Source organism: Myotis nattereri (genome assembly GCF_964212035.1).
Source record: "Myotis nattereri genome assembly, chromosome: 16".
In the NCBI taxonomy this organism is placed as follows: Eukaryota; Metazoa; Chordata; class Mammalia; order Chiroptera; family Vespertilionidae; genus Myotis; species Myotis nattereri.
The window spans coordinates 35804325-35820135 of NC_138091.1; the positions used below are offsets into that span (position 1 = coordinate 35804325).

The 15811-nt window shown below is 41.2% G+C and overlaps 1 protein-coding gene across 2 annotated transcripts in view; it reads right to left on the reverse strand.

The window, feature by feature from the left end:
* CLTC (clathrin heavy chain) overlaps positions 1-15157 on the reverse strand; it is a 64709-nt gene extending 49552 nt beyond the window's left edge. For both annotated transcript variants that reach the window (XM_081109039.1, XM_081109038.1), the window contains exon 1: positions 14882-15157. In XM_081109039.1, coding sequence (XP_080965165.1) covers positions 14882-14923 — 42 coding nt within the window. In that variant the 5' untranslated portion in view covers positions 14924-15157. The remainder of the gene's footprint in view (positions 1-14881) is intronic.
* Between the last annotated feature and the right edge of the window lie 654 nt (positions 15158-15811).

Below are 15811 nucleotides of genomic sequence, written 5' to 3' on the forward strand. Positions count from 1 at the left end.
ATCATGGACACAACAATATTGCTAAAGCATTCTAACAAACCTGACCAACATGTTAACAGTTCGCTGAGTGAGCAATCCGGGATAGCTAATACAAACAGATGGTATATGGTCAGTATCATCAAAAATTCTCTTTACCCTAAAGAGAAATAGAAGGTACAATGAAAAGTAGGCACACATTTCTCTCCTCAATATGCAGAAGACTTGGTTCAAAGATACAGTCAGTCTCTCTCTCTCTCTCTCTCTCTCTCTCTCTCTCTCTCTCTCTCAAACATTCCATACCAAACCTTTCCAAAACCAAACTTTCCCAGTGTTTCCTAATCTGCCCAAGGACTACAATTCCAGGTCAATTTATGCAACTAAACTTTAAGCTCAAGTAAAAGAACTTGCCTAAAGAATGAAAACCACCCTAGCTGGTTTGGCTCAGTGGATAGAGCGTTGGCATGTGGACTGAGGGTCCTAGGTGAGATTCCAGTCAAGGGCACATGCCTGGGTTGTGGGCTTGAACCCCAGTGGGGGCTTGCAGGAGGCAGCTGATCAATGATTCTCATCATTGATGTTTCTATCTCTCTATTCCTCTCTGAAATCAATAAAAGTGTATTTTTAAAAAATGTAACCATCAAAAGCATGAAAACCTCTTCTATCTATGCTATTTAATATGCCTAACTCAGGTCACTGAGGTCAGAATCTTCTTACACACAAGAACAACATTTCCAGCCCTGGCCAGATAGCTCAGATACACCAAGATTGGGGCTCTATACCCAGTCAGGGCACATACAAGAATCAACTAATGAATGCATAAATAAGTGGAAAACAAATTAATGTCTGTCTGTCTGTCTGTCTCTCTCTCAAATAGAGAGAGAATATTATCAGAACAAATGATGAAATCTGAATTAAGCCTGAGATTAGATAACAGTATTCTGTCAAAATCAATTGCCTCTGTTTGATCATCTTAGTGTCTCTATAAGACCATTTTGTTATTCTTACTAAATATACAATAGAGTATGTAATGGTAAAGAGGTATCACATCTACAAAGTACTTTCAAGCAATTTAGTTAAATAGTTTTTATGTATAGAGACAAAAGAGGATAAATCACATGTAGTTAAAAAAATGTTAAGAACTAAAGAATCTGGGTAAAGGATGTATGTATATGGGAATTCTTTATACCATTCTAACTTTTCTGTAAATCTGAAACTCTGTAAAAAATGCTTTTTAAAAGAATCTTAAGAGACACAATTGAAAGCAACATGCAGCTCTTGCTTGGATCCTGATTTAGACATACCAGTAACATTTGAAGACAATCAGACAAATCTGAATTTGGACTGACTTTTAGATATTGAGGGATTATTATATAAGGAGGCTTTAATGATAACATGATTAGGAAAAGATTTCCTTATTTTCTAATGATGCATGGTGGAGTATTTAGAGGTGAAATGTCACCATAGCCTGAATTTCTTTAAAAGTCTAGATAATTTGGTATATGATATATGACTCTCCTCAGTTTTATGAAAGCTTGCAAATTTATCTTTTTAAATGTTTTTTGTAAAAAATAGAGTAATCTTTGTTCTTCTACAGGTTGCAGAACTTGAGATTTAATTGTAAGAAAGACTTTTATTAGGCAATTTACCTGTAGGGCAGGAAGGAAGACTACAACTTCAAAAGGTAAACATGAAAATTAGTCAAAGCATGAAATAACTCAAGCTCTGTAAGGGAGCTGTATACTGGGAGGTTTGCTACTCTGTCCAATATGGCAGCCAGTGGTTACATGCAGGTATTTAATTTTGTTAATAAATTTAAATTTAGTCCCTCAGTCATATTGGTCACATTACAAGTACTCAACAGCCACATGAGACTACTGTACTGGATGGCTCAGAATACAGAACATTTCCATCATTGTACAGTTCTATTAGAATGCACTGTTTTCAGAAGCTTTTCTTGGGAGTCCAACAAGAAGAAAAGAAAAACTTTAACATTAAACTCTGGCAAAATATGAAGAACAATTGGTATAGAGACACACTCATGTTATACATGATTTCAGACAAGACAGGAAGAAACAAAAAAATATTAAACTTCCAGGTTTCAGAGTCATTATTTGCAGAAGACTGCGGGATGAATGGGGGGAGGGGGGGAGGTGGCGGCGACGACGACGACGACATTAATCTGCAAAGTTCAATGCTAGCAAAAGTGCCCAAGGAAAAACTCAGTATGGGTGTCTCTTTCCTCTCAAGAAATCACTAAATATTCAAATATCAGAGGTCCAGGGACTGAGCCAGACTGAGAATGTGCAGATGTTGTAAAATGCAATTTCTTCAAAGAATATGAGAAAAAGAAGAGGCTTGACTGTGCTTGGTGGACTACAACTGCCTCAATTTCTTCTAAAATGTTCATCAATATCATAAAGTTTTTGGGAAAAGAGTATACAACTGTAAGATGAATCCCCTATTTCAAAAAATGGTTAGTATGAAAGACTATATTAAGACCAAAAATATATGGTAAAAATTGTTACCTTAAGCCCGTGGTCGGCAAGCTGCGGCTCACGAGCCACATGCAGCTCTTTGGCCCCTTGAGTGTGGCTCTTCCACAAAATACCACATGCGGGTGCACACGTACAGTGCAATTGAAACTTTGTGGCCCATGCGCAGAAGTTGGCATTTTGTGGAAGAACCGGTGTTTTGTGGAAGAGCCACACTCAAGGGGCCAAAGAGCCGCATGTGGCTCATGAGCCGCGGTTTGCCGAGCCGCAGTTTGCCGACCACTGCCTTAAGCAATATTAGATTCAGAAATCTATGTTAAACGCTCATCAGTTTTTAATGGCTTAAGCTTTGTCTTTCCTGTCTTGGTTTTGAAACTATACTTGATTTGATTGTCAAAATGGCAAACACAAAAGAGAAAGCATCCATCCATGCTTGAGGAGCAAGGAATGCCTAGGACAGGTGCTGCATGAAAGTGATTCAACACACAGCAAGCACTTAGAACAGTGTGGGTCACATAAATACTCTCTATTTTAGGGACTTCTGTCCTTTTATAGTTATCTAGCTCTGAGACTATGGTATCTTGACATGTCCTATTCTAAAACAGACTAGAGGTCCAGTGCATGACATTCATGCACTGAGGGGTGAGGGAGGTCCCGGCCTAGACCCTCTCACAGTCTGGGACCCCTCGGGGGATGTCCGACTGTTGGCTTAGGTATTTCATATGAAACTATTCTGTAAGTGCTCTACATATAGTCCTATTTCAGTTACTTATATAAGTGAATCTTGTATCTTGGTAAAGACTTGATAGGTGCTATCACTACAGAGTTAAGAAGTCGGACATCCTGAGGGGTCCTTAGCACTGCTGCTGCTGCTGAGCCTGGCTTCTGGCTGAGCAGAGCTGCTCCTGTGGGAGCGCACTGACCACCAGGGCACTCCTGCGTTGAGCGTCTGCCCCCTGGTGGTCAGTGCGTGTCACAGCAAACGGTCGTTCCACTGTTAGGTCGATTTGCATATTAGTCTTTTATTATATAGGAAGATACGGTTGGCTCTGATTTTATGCTTCTGACAATATACAGTCAAACATAGGGCAGGCCGATATGCTTTGTTCAAAACCTATATTATAAAGACAACTAGAGAAACTTTCATACATCAAGGATCAGGAAACCTAGTGATGGTGAGTCAGAACATTAGTGATCAAACTATGAAAATATTGTTAAAGGGACAGAATGAGCTATGTATGTGTGTATGTGCATATTTTTTAAATATAACTTTTTAAAGTTTTTATTTTTTATTGATTTCAGAGAGGAAAGGAGAGGGAGAGAGAGAGAAACATCAATGATGAGCGAGAATCACTGATCAGCTACCTCCTGCACACCCCCATACTGGGGACTGAGCCCACAACCCGGGCATATGCCCTGACTAGGAATTGAACTGTGTCTCCTGGTTCATAAGTTTACGCTCAACAACTGAGTCACGCTGGCCAGGCTGAACTATGAGTATATTTAACCCAAATAGTAATACATTTTGACTAAAGACTCTCCGTTAACACAGTCTCTATCTCAGCAATCAATCACAATTGTGTTTATGCCTACAAACATCACATAATTAAAGGAGTAATAGGTTTGCTTTGAGCCTACTAATTTCATCCAGCAGTTCTTACATTTGATCAGATAGGAATACTCATTGGAAACAGGCTTTTTTATAAGCATATCTGGGCAGTTTGCCTCCTAATGAATGACTAGTAAATGCAGCACAGAACTCATTTACCAGCTGTATCAGCTGAAAATCAAAATACATTAAAACTTGTGTTTATGCCAGCATTACTAAGAACTTATGTTTCACAATTAGTGCTTGGCTTTACACTTTACAGATCCTTCCTCCTTATTTCATCTGAATAGTTAGGATGAAAAGGAAGTATGTATGACCTACTGTATTTCAGATGAAACTATTCTGTAAGTGCTCTTCATACAGTCCTATTTCAGTTACTTATATAAATGAATCTTGTATCTTAATAAATATTTTATAGGTGTTATCACTACAGAGTTAAGAAGTCAACAATTTTAGAGACTTGCTGATACCTGGATGTAACTCAATACAGGTATTTTTAAGTTAAGCGCTTAAAGATTTGATTAACTTCCTATTCCAAGTATTTCACTCAGCATAATTTCCTTTAAAAGTTCCAAACACCCTCCACCTTCACTAGTATCCACCACAGTGAAAAAATATGCTGACAGAAGCTATTTCAGTAAGCCCTTCCAGGAAGCTAGCAGAATGTCACATAAAAATTGCAGTTGCTGTCTTCTACAGGAAATGAAGAAAAATGCTGAAAATGCAGCATTCCTTTAGTTCTTCTATCAACAGGATACCAGCCATTGTTTTCTGTGTGCTCCACATTTTAAGCAACAAATAAAAATGCCTTTAATTCTATAGATTTGTTTATACTCCCTAAAAACCTCTGAGACAATTACTGTCCCTTAGGAGAAATCTTAACGTTGGTCACTCACTCCAAATTGTTTTATTCTTTTTATTATTACTATTATTATTGATTTGAGAGAGAGAGGGTGAATGGAAGAAAAAGAGAGGGAGAAAGAAACACCGAGTATTGTTCCACTTATTTATGCATTCATTGGTTGATTCTTGTATGTGTCCTGACTGGGGATTGAATCTGCAATCTTGGCATATGCGGCAACCCTCTAACAAACTGAGCTACCAGGCCAGGGCCAAATTGTCACAGTGGAGACAGGAACTGAAGACTATTAGCTTTGATAAACTATTAGGAGAATCAAAGAGAATTTTTCCTACTTGTAGCCAACTACTTACTAGAAAATTTAAAAATGTTAAGACTAGCTCTGGCTGGGTAGCTCAGTTGTTTAGAGCATCGGCCTGATATACCCAAGTTGCAGGATTGATTCCCCATCAGGGCACATACAAGAATCAACCAATGAATGCATAAATAAGCGGGACAACAAATAATGTCTGTCTGTCTGTCTCTCCCTTCCTCTCTCTCTCTAAAATCCATAAATAAATAAAAAATTTTAAAGAAAACTAAGACTGGTATGATTTTTTATCAGGAAAGGGGTGTGCCCTGGATTCTTGCAGATTCACCCCCCACCTTTTATTTTTATTTCAGAGAGGAAGAGAAAGACAGAAACATCAGCCCTAGCTGGTTTGGCTCAGTGGGTAGAGCGTTGGCCTGTGGACTGAAGGGTCCCGGTTGGATTCCGGTCAAGGGTGCATGCCTGGGTTGCGGGCTCAATCCCCAGTACGGAGCATACAGGAGGCCGTTGATCAATGATTCTCTCATCATTGATGTTTCTATCTCTCTCTCTCCTTCCTTTTCTGAAATCAATTAAAAATATATATATATTTTTAATTATAAAATAATGAACTTGGAAATGGTTTTCTACTCTTCACATTTCAGAAACCATTTTTTAAAAATATTTTTTTATTGATTTTAGAGAAGAAGGGAGAGGGATAGAGATAGAAACATCAATGATGTGAGAGAATCATTGATCGACTGCCTCTTGCGCGCCCCCTACTGGGGATCAAGCCCACAACCCAGGCATGTGCCCCCGGCTGGAATCGAACCTAGGACCCTTCAGTCCGCAGGCCGATGCTCTATCATAGTGGTTCTCAACCTTCCTAATGCCGTGACCCTTTAATACATTTCCTCATGTTGTGGTGACGCCCAATTTCATTGTTATAAATTGAACATAATTAAAGCATAGTGATTAATCACAAAAACAATATGTAATTATATATATGTTTTCCGATGGTCTTAGGCGACCCCTGTGAAAGGGTCGTTTGACCCCCAAAGGGGTCGCGACCCACAGGTTGAGAACCTCTGCTCTACCCACTGAGCAACCCGGCTAGGGCTCAAAAACCATTTCATTTAAACTCTCCATAGGCATTTTTTACATCAGTGTCTTCATTAGCACTGGAAAGTCATCTCCATTCCATCAGCTTTATTTATTTATTTATTTATTTTTTAAGAGGAAGGAAGAGGGAGAGTTAGAAACACTGATGAGAGAGAAACATCAATCAGCCGCCTCCCGCACCCCCCCACACTGGGGATGTGCCCACAACCAAGGTACATGCCCTTGACCGGAATCAAACCCGGGACCCTTCAGTCCGCAGGGCAACGCTCTATCCACTGAGCCAAACCGGCTACGGCCAAAGCTTTTTTTTGAATCCATTATGGTGCAATCACTGAATTTTATAACATGCCTTGAATTTCTATTTGCATATTATGAGAGTCAATTTCACTTGCTTGGATTATGATCTCCAGGAATATACCCCTAAGGGATTGCTTTTTGAAGAATGTTCAAAGCCAGCTCTTTGCCAAGATGAGTGTATATGAACAGTCTCTGGCTTTACTCTGCCCACTTTGGTGGTTGTTTTTTTAAGAGAGAGAGAGAGAGAGAGAGAGAGAGAGAGAGAGAGAGAGAGAGAAAGAGAGAAACATTGATTTTTCTGTTCCAGGCACTTATACATTCATTGGTTGATTCTCTTTTCTTTTTAATTAAAAATTTTTATTGATTTTAGAGAGGAAGGAGGAGAGAAACACTGATTTCTTGCTCCACTTGTTTATGCATTCATTGGTTGATTGTGTCCTGACCAGGGACCAAACCCTCAACCTTGGCATATGGGGATGATGCTCTAACCAAGTGAGCTCCCCAGCCAGGGCCACTTTGGCACTTTTAAAGCCCTCTTTCTTTGATGAGCAGCTGGTCAGAAACAGATGAAAGCAAGTCCCCTTTTTCATCTACTAAGATTCCCACAGATTCAATTGATGTGGTCATCAAAAACTGCAATGCCCAGGACCCCCAGTGTGCATCACTATGAGTTCTTCCCTACCCTACTCCAGAAATGGACTAAATACAGAAAATAATAAGCAGGAAAAAGTCTGGTATAACTTCAAGATCTTGACTTCCGTAACTAGGTAGATGTGGTTTTTTCCTTTAGCATGGCACATATGTACACCTCAAATGGATAAAGGGAGACTCCCTTCCAGCACAGAAAGTATTGTTTTAATTTAATAAATGAGGTAGTTAAGAAAAGCTAAAAAGACAAAGCTTGGGTTAAATATCTTGAGATATTTTCCACAATTGGACACTGCAGAATTTTAATTTTTTAATGTGATGAAATGGTTTTAATGGTCTCATTTTCTATTCATTCAGAATAAGCTTTAAAATTTGCTTTACTTACTTAAAATTTAAAGAAATGTCTTTATTTACCCAATCATTCAGAACAGGAAGTACTAATATTACTTGGAAGTTCTGCTTCCCAAGCACAATCCTACCAGTTTGTAATCACTTTCCCCTCTATGGTTATACTAGTTAAACTGAGCAAGCATGTTCTACTCCTACTTTACTCCTGCTCAAGCATAATCATCTTCCTACAGTTCTATTCAACTTTTACATTAGTCTAAGTACAAAAAATGCATAATATAGTAAGACAGAAAGCAGAAGCTTCCTGCTTTCACTAGTGGCTTTTCAGACTGGGACACATTTATCCTCTTGTCATCGAGGAAATGTCTCTAGAAAAGTTTAAGAAGTTCAGGCTTATGAGAGGGATTTGATAATCGTGGTTAGAAGTCAATCTGATCCCCAATCATTCTGCACAATTTTCTAGTGGAAACTTGGATAAAGCCCTTTAAAAACATCTGTTTAAGGCATAAAAAATTCAAATGTTGGTTCACTGGCCTCTACTTTCAAATATAAAACTAGGAGGATGTGTATGTACATCGAAGAACACCACAGCATACATACAAACTGGTATATTTTGCAGTTCAAATTTTACAGATGAGGCAATGTATCACAAAAGAAGAGCAAGTATTGGTCTGACCACCCATCATTAGCTGTGTGACTCTACAAGTTAACAGCTATGAACTTGTTTCTCCATCTACAAAATAAGTCTAACCCTATCCATCTGAAGGGACTGTCTTGCTAATAAAATGAGATCATGAACATAAACTATTTGAGTTCTTAGCACACAGTGGGTACTCAAACAGCTATTTATTTTGATCTTGTAGATTTCAGAGCAATTAAGATTTAATGGATAGTTATGTCCATTAAAGACATTAAATTATGTCTTTCATAATACAAAAGAGACACAAAATCCAAGTCTGACAGATGGGTTTTGCATAATACATCCAGATCCAAACCTTCTGCCATCCCATTGAGAGTTAAGAGCATTAGCCACAGGCACTTGGCAGGAAGGGGCGGGGGGTGGGGGGTGGGAATACATAAAGCTGTAAACTTTGTTATGATTTACAAATTGATATTATGAAGTAGCTATAGTGTGTTGTGTATGTAAATCAATTAGGGAAATAGTCTCATTCTAATAATATAGGACTAAAATATCAGCAATGAACTCACTTCCCATCTAAATGAGAACATTTACTTCAATTCTTCCATCTTACAGGACATATAAAACAACATATTCAAAGGCGGATATTTTATCAGACATAATTTAGGTCTCTCAAATATTTCTGGCCAAGGAACAGTAATTAAAAGTGTATCAATGGTACACAATGAGTGCTCATAGTAATATAATATTTTAAAAATTCTTCTTTTGGGCACAGTTTTAGAGCAGTATTAGTGATCAATTTTGTATCATTAATATTTGTATTAAATTCTGCACAATATCAAACATTAGATAACATCCATGGTTGCAATTATGTGTGGATCGTCTTTATAAACTAATCGATGCAAGCATGAATGCAAGCTGCAGTCAGTCTTGTTCACCATGCTGTCTGTCCTTAGGCTAACATAGTTGCTGATATGTGATAAATGCTCAAATCTTAGGTAGATATCAAATATTTACGAACCATAAAAATCTAGGTATGCAAATTAAACGTTCAAAGATACCTGAAAAAAAAAGTACTGGACACGAACTATATATCTACCAATTAATGCTCTGAAAGTGCCACACCAAGGACTTTTCTCACCACGGTCTCAGACTTCGCAGTAGCGTTGTAAGGCAGTGCTGCCTGCTTTCAAAGATGAAGCAAGAACCTGTGTTCTCCAATACTGTCACCACATTGCACAAGCCATAGTGGTACTGACCACTTGAAATGTGGGAACTGTGACTGAATTTATTTTAAAATTAAAATTAAATAGTTACCAATGATCAGTTATTTATGGAAAACTTAAGTGTGCTTGTAATAATCTAGGTACGCAAATCTGCTTTTCCAACTGCAAATTTTATGAAAGCTAAATAAGATCAAACATTCCCCATGAAAATAGGGTATGACTGAGATTTGCTCTAAGTGTCATATACACATCAGATTTTGAAAATTCAGTACCCCCCTAAAATATCTCATTTGAAAATTAATTTTATACTGATTACAGGTTGAAATTGTAACATTTGGGATATACTGAGTTACATAAACATACTAAAATTAATTTCACCTGTTTTTTAATATAGTCAACTGGAAAATATAAAATTATATATATTGCGCTTACTATTTTTCTATTGGACAGAAGTGGTCTTGACAACCCCCAAACCCCTAATCTGTCTACTATACCACATCATTAAACACATTTTAAACCAGTAGAGAAATCATTTTTGGGCAAAGTTCAACAACAAAAAAAGCATACCAGGATACTGTGTAACTTCTCTTTAAAAACAAACAAAAAACTGATTTTTAGAGAGAGGAAGGGAGAGAAACACTGATTTGTTGTTCCACTTAGTTATGCATTCATTGATTCTTGTATATGCCTTGACCGAGAATCATACCCAAAACCTTGGCATATCGGAACAACAGTCTAATCACCTCTAATTACAGCCAGGGCTATATAACTTCTCTAAGGCCAACCATCCTACTTCTTTGGAATAGTTTGTGAGAAGACCTAGGTTGACATTGTGTTTGAGTCTCACTTTCTTCAACTGTTTAAGGAGGATGTGGGGGATTAAGTGAAGTCCTGAAAGCACCCAGCCACATTCATAGGATACAAGAGGCTCTCACAAGTCTGCTTCTCCCTCCATTCCAGGGGTCCTCAAACTGCGGCCCGCGGAAAACATTTACCCGGCCCGCCGGGTGTTTTTGCCACCGCTGCCTGTTGCTTAGCAGCCGACTAGTTTTTTTTTAAACTATAGTCCAACGGTCTGAGGGACAGTGAACTGGCCCCCAGTTTAAAAAGTTTGAGGACCCCTGCTCCATTCATTAGTCATTGTTCATCAATACTACTTCCCCAAGAGACAGTATTCAACTAACACTTTCAATACTGTTTTATTTTAGTTAACAGAATGTTCTACAAATAAATATGGGTGGTCAGATACATCTTCACTCTCACAAAGCACATCAGTATGGCCTATAATTGTGCATCCAACGTCATAGTCAATAGCCTCATGTGGCTATTTACATTTAAATTAATTTAAAGAAATAAAACTTAATTCAAGTGCTCAATATCCCTATGTAGATAGTACACATTTTTCATCATGGAAGAAAGTTCTATTGGACAGTAACTCTCAAAAAGCAAAAACTGTATCAGTAACAGTGACAGGAAAAAAAAATCTTGTGAAATGTAATTCAGGTAACATAGGTTGAGGTTTCTGAAATCATGTATTTTATTGCACGCTAACATAAAAATGATTGAGGTTCTACACACACACACAAACACACACACACACACACACACACACACACACAGTTCCATGTCTTAAATTATTTCGTAGAGAGTGAAAGCACAGTCCCTAGAATTAGCCGCCCGCCTTTAAGCTGAGTAAATTGACCATTAGGAAAATTCTGAAAAACATGATACATCTTAAACCTGGAAGCTATTCCCAGGATGGACTGCAGCATAATCCCAAGGCAGCTGCCTCTTTCAGGCAGTACAGTTAAGCATACAGCACATCCCAGCAATACCTAGCATTGTTTGTTCTTTGCAAACCACAATAACCACAGCAAGAACTTCTATCATTCAACTCACACCACCTTCCAGTTCTGCATGTATGGATTAAAGGGAAAAGAACAGGGTTGGGAGATTTTTTAATTGCAGACTCAAGGAACCTGGGACATAGTGCAATGTGTCAATTGGCATAAACATACTTAATGTGCCAAGAATTGAGAACTGCAAGCACCATTTTATATGTATAGCCTAGGATTTTTTTCCCCAGAATCTGCAACTCTTAACAATGTCTTGCTCAACTGGGCAATCATCTATTGACTGCTATCAGCCTAAATATCCTAAAAAAGAAAAAAAAAAAAACTTCATAACTTATAATATTAATATTTATTTGCTGTATAGCTCTAAGCCCTAATGACAGATCCTTCAGCTGGCCAAAGTATTTACATGTTACAAAAATAAATTCATTTACAGTTCACACTTTAAAGCTTTCACAAGCTAACTCCACATTCAAGTTCCTCAATTCTTGTTCCTAATTTTTATCCTAAGTATTTCAAAGTGTTTTCTGCTACTTAGCAAACTGGCAGGGACTCAGATGTCAGACCTAAAATGCCAATTAAAATAATCCTTATTAATTTTTTAAAAGGGAAGAGATAAAAATAAAAAGTCAGGAGATATATATCCTGGAAGAGGTTGACTAGTGACTGGGGGCTCTGTGCAATTAATCATTATCAGCTGAATACAGTCACAATAGCAAGCTTAAGTTTAGACATGGCATATTACTCCAAAATAAATGAATGAGTGAAATCTTCAAGTGTAACTGAAAAGCTGCTTTACATTCAAAACTTCAAATATTTGAAAAGGAAATGGCTTCACTCTAGTATATGCAGAAATTCTGACTCCCTTAGAAATCAAACCCATATTAAATCTGTTTTCAATTAGTGACAAGGTTGGATTCCAATCTTTGGGTTTATTTAACAATTTTTATTTCCTCATTAATAGAAATGAAAAACTATTGCCCAAACCACCATTAGTCAAGAAATGAGATTTGTTTTGGTTCAGTTGGTTGGGCATAGTCCTGCATAAAGAAGGGTTGCTGGTTCAATTCTTGGTCAGGGAGTATGCTCAATTCCCGCGTGTGAGTGTGTGTGTGTGTGTGTGTGTGTGTGTGTGTGTGTGTGTGTGTTGGGGGGGGGGGGACACAGTGGAAGTAGGGGAGGCGTGCTGGGGGGACCAATCAATGTTGCATTCTCACATCGATGTTTCTCTCCCCCACTTCTATAAATCAGTAAAACTATTTTTTTAAAGAAATGAGATTTAATAGAGGGCTATACCTCTACCTTATAAACAGCAATTGTACCTGCTTCTCCGTGTATGATTTTACAAACATTTGTCTGCAAAATGATTATGTATGCATCAGATGCACTGTAGTGTAAGTAAGGAGCCTGGTTTCCTCCACACCCAAGAACATTGTTTTCCTAACCCTTCACATTCACTTATACTTCACTGTAACAGAAATAACCATAGTAATTAAAACTTAGATTGAGCATAATTTCTGTGTCCATTCTGTCACTTAACATTTTTCTATAAAAATATATTTTATTGATTCTTCACAGAGAGGAAGGGAGAGGGACAGAGAGCTAGAAACATCGATGAGAGAGAAACATTGATCAGCTGCCTCCTGCACACTCCCCACTGGGGATGTGCCCACAACCAAAGTACATGCCCTTGACCGGAGTCGAACCTGGGACCCCTGAGTCCGCAGGTCGACGCTCCATCCACTGAGCCAAACCGGTCAGGGCTGTCACTTAACATTTTTAACCTATTATAAAATAATGTTCCATTACTTCAAATGAATGATCTGAAAACCACAGATGACTGAAGAAAGTGCATTACTTAACTCATCTTTTGAGTAAAGATTATTGCCCTGGCTGGGCTGCTCAGTTGATTAGCGCAGCGTCCGGATATGCCAAGGTTGCATGTTCGATCCCAAGTCAGGGTATACACAAAAATCAACCAATCAATGAATAAACAAGTGAAACAATCGATGTTTCTCTCTCTCGTCAATTAATAAAGAAATTTTTAAAAAGACTATTCATTACATTTGAGGACTTAAACGAAAATAATTTATTGCTGATGTAAGCAAAGGTGATAAACCTGTAAAGAAGTATAAAATTATGTTACTGATAGCCTGGATATTAAGCCTTTTTATCAACAATAATCCTTTATGTACGTAATAACAATGGGAGAAAGTAAATGAAATTAGCCTTCAATGGTCAAAGTGTCCAAAAGGGCACTAATATTAGTGTTATGTCAAACCATGGTATCTTTCATCATGAAATTAGCCCTTCAGAAGGTTGAGCTGAGGCAGACCTCTTTAAGGGATATTTGGGATGAATATATTATTTCAGCCAAAGTGCAACCAGGATTGGTGAACCAGGAAGAAGCTCAGAAAAGGCTTAATTCAGTCAAGCCCTCCCATGATCACCTGCCTGGGCCCTCCATGGGCATGCTGCCAGATAAGACAGCATGCTGCCGACAGGATAATGCACCAGGGGGAAGAATTCTAGAACCTACTAAAGGGAAACCAATTACAGACCAAATAACTGTGCACATCTCCAGAGGAGGTGAGCTCTATCCCCCAGGGCTGTGTTCAATTCCACGCAATCCTGAGGGAGGGAGGGACTCACGCCCACAAGCACCTGCTAAACTCCAGCAGACTCCGAGATAACCTGGGAATAACTCTTCCGTACCCTCTAGACTAGAACCAAAGGGGATCAGAGCCACGCCACCCCAGAGACATGAAGAAAAGGGGGGGGGGGGGAACGCGAGTTCCCCTAGGGACCTTGACCCCACGCACGCTGAGATCGACACCGCCCTAAGAACCACGTTCCCCCATCCTACCCTCCTGCTGTTCCCTCCCGAGTGACCTTCTTCCTCCTGCCTCCGGGAAAGTGAGAGGCCAGCCACCGCCATTCCTGCCCGCCCCCCCCCCCCCCCCCCCCCCCCCGGGAGAAGGTGTCTTTCTCAGCCGAGAGCCGCCAAGGGAGGAAGAAAAAAGGCTGCTCCTCCCCAACCCACCCGCCCCGCAACGCCTGGGTGCCGACACGATGGGGGAAAGGGAAGAGGAAAGCCATGGGAGGTGACAGCCCGACACGGGCCGAGGCGAGGTGGTCTCAGCTGCGGAAGAAACGCGGGAGAATTCTTCCACCCCCACCCTCCCCAAATGAATGAACTGGGTAAAACGGGGAAGGGGGTGCAGTTATTTATGCGCAGTTCTTGCCCCCCAGGAAGAGAAGACAGAAAGGCCCTCGAACCCGGGACTGGCTTCGCTGCCCTGCGCACCCCGACTCTCGCCATTCCCATCCACACCTCTCACCATGTAACCCTTTCTTCCCAAGATAGCGCCCCCCTCCTCCATCTACCTCAGGCACCAATACCACCCCCCCCCCACCGCCACCACACCTCCGATAGTGCCTTCTACTTGGGCCCAGAATCCGGCTTTTTCCTTCCGACCACCCTCTCCACAGCCCTCACCAGCCCCGGCCGAGCCGCACCTGGAGATGCTCCTGAAAACGAATTGGCAGAATCTGGGCCATGGCGCTGTCGGGGGTATGGGCTCCTCCTGTCACTGGGGCTGCGGGGCAGCGGCTGCCCGGACTCTCCAAGGGAGAGGAGGAGAAAGGGGAGGGGGGAGGCTGGGCTCAGCAAGATACTCTCCGGGGACGCAGGAAACTGGCAGACAGACGAGAGCTCGGGTCGGGGGCGGAGGCTCCAGGGTCCGGGACAGCCGCAATGGCGGAACCGGGCGCAGCGCAGACTCCGGAAACGGCTGAGCCCTGCGGAGGGATCCCGACGACAGAACTCCGCCCCAGTCACCTCACCCCCTCCGTCCGCTGTACCCCTCCACGGAGCGCCGCGGCGCAACGGGCGCAGGAATGCGGGACGCAGTGCGTTCCGGCCTCGCTGACCGCTGCGGCGGGAGGGGAACTAGGGGAAGCGAGGGACTACTTTTTTGGACTCATCACTTTCCCAATCTCCTGCTGCTTTTCCCTCCCTCCTCTCCCCCCCATTTTTTTTTTTTGCATTTTGCCACATCATGCGACTAGAGGCGGACGACGTCACTTCCGTTGGCACTGTGGGCCCCACCCACGTACTTCCGGGTGCACGTGATGCTGGCTGGGAAGGTCGGCTGATGGCTCTCAGCAGACGGGACGTCCCGGGTTCTAGGGAAATGTGGCGCCTCCCGGGAATGCGGTGTCTGCCGGGCCGCCTGGAGGGTCGGGGGTGCCGCTCCCTTCCCCTGTGGGCCCTGCTTATTTAAACCGACTCCCTCAGGAAGAGGACGAAGCGTGGGCGCCTGGGCCCGGCCTCCCGCCCGCTCGGTGACTCAGGGAAACGGCCTCCCTGCGGCGCGCTGCCCTGGCAGCTGGCTGCGGCCCTCCGCCCCCGCCTAGTTGAACGTAGTGGGTGTTTTCTTACCTCCC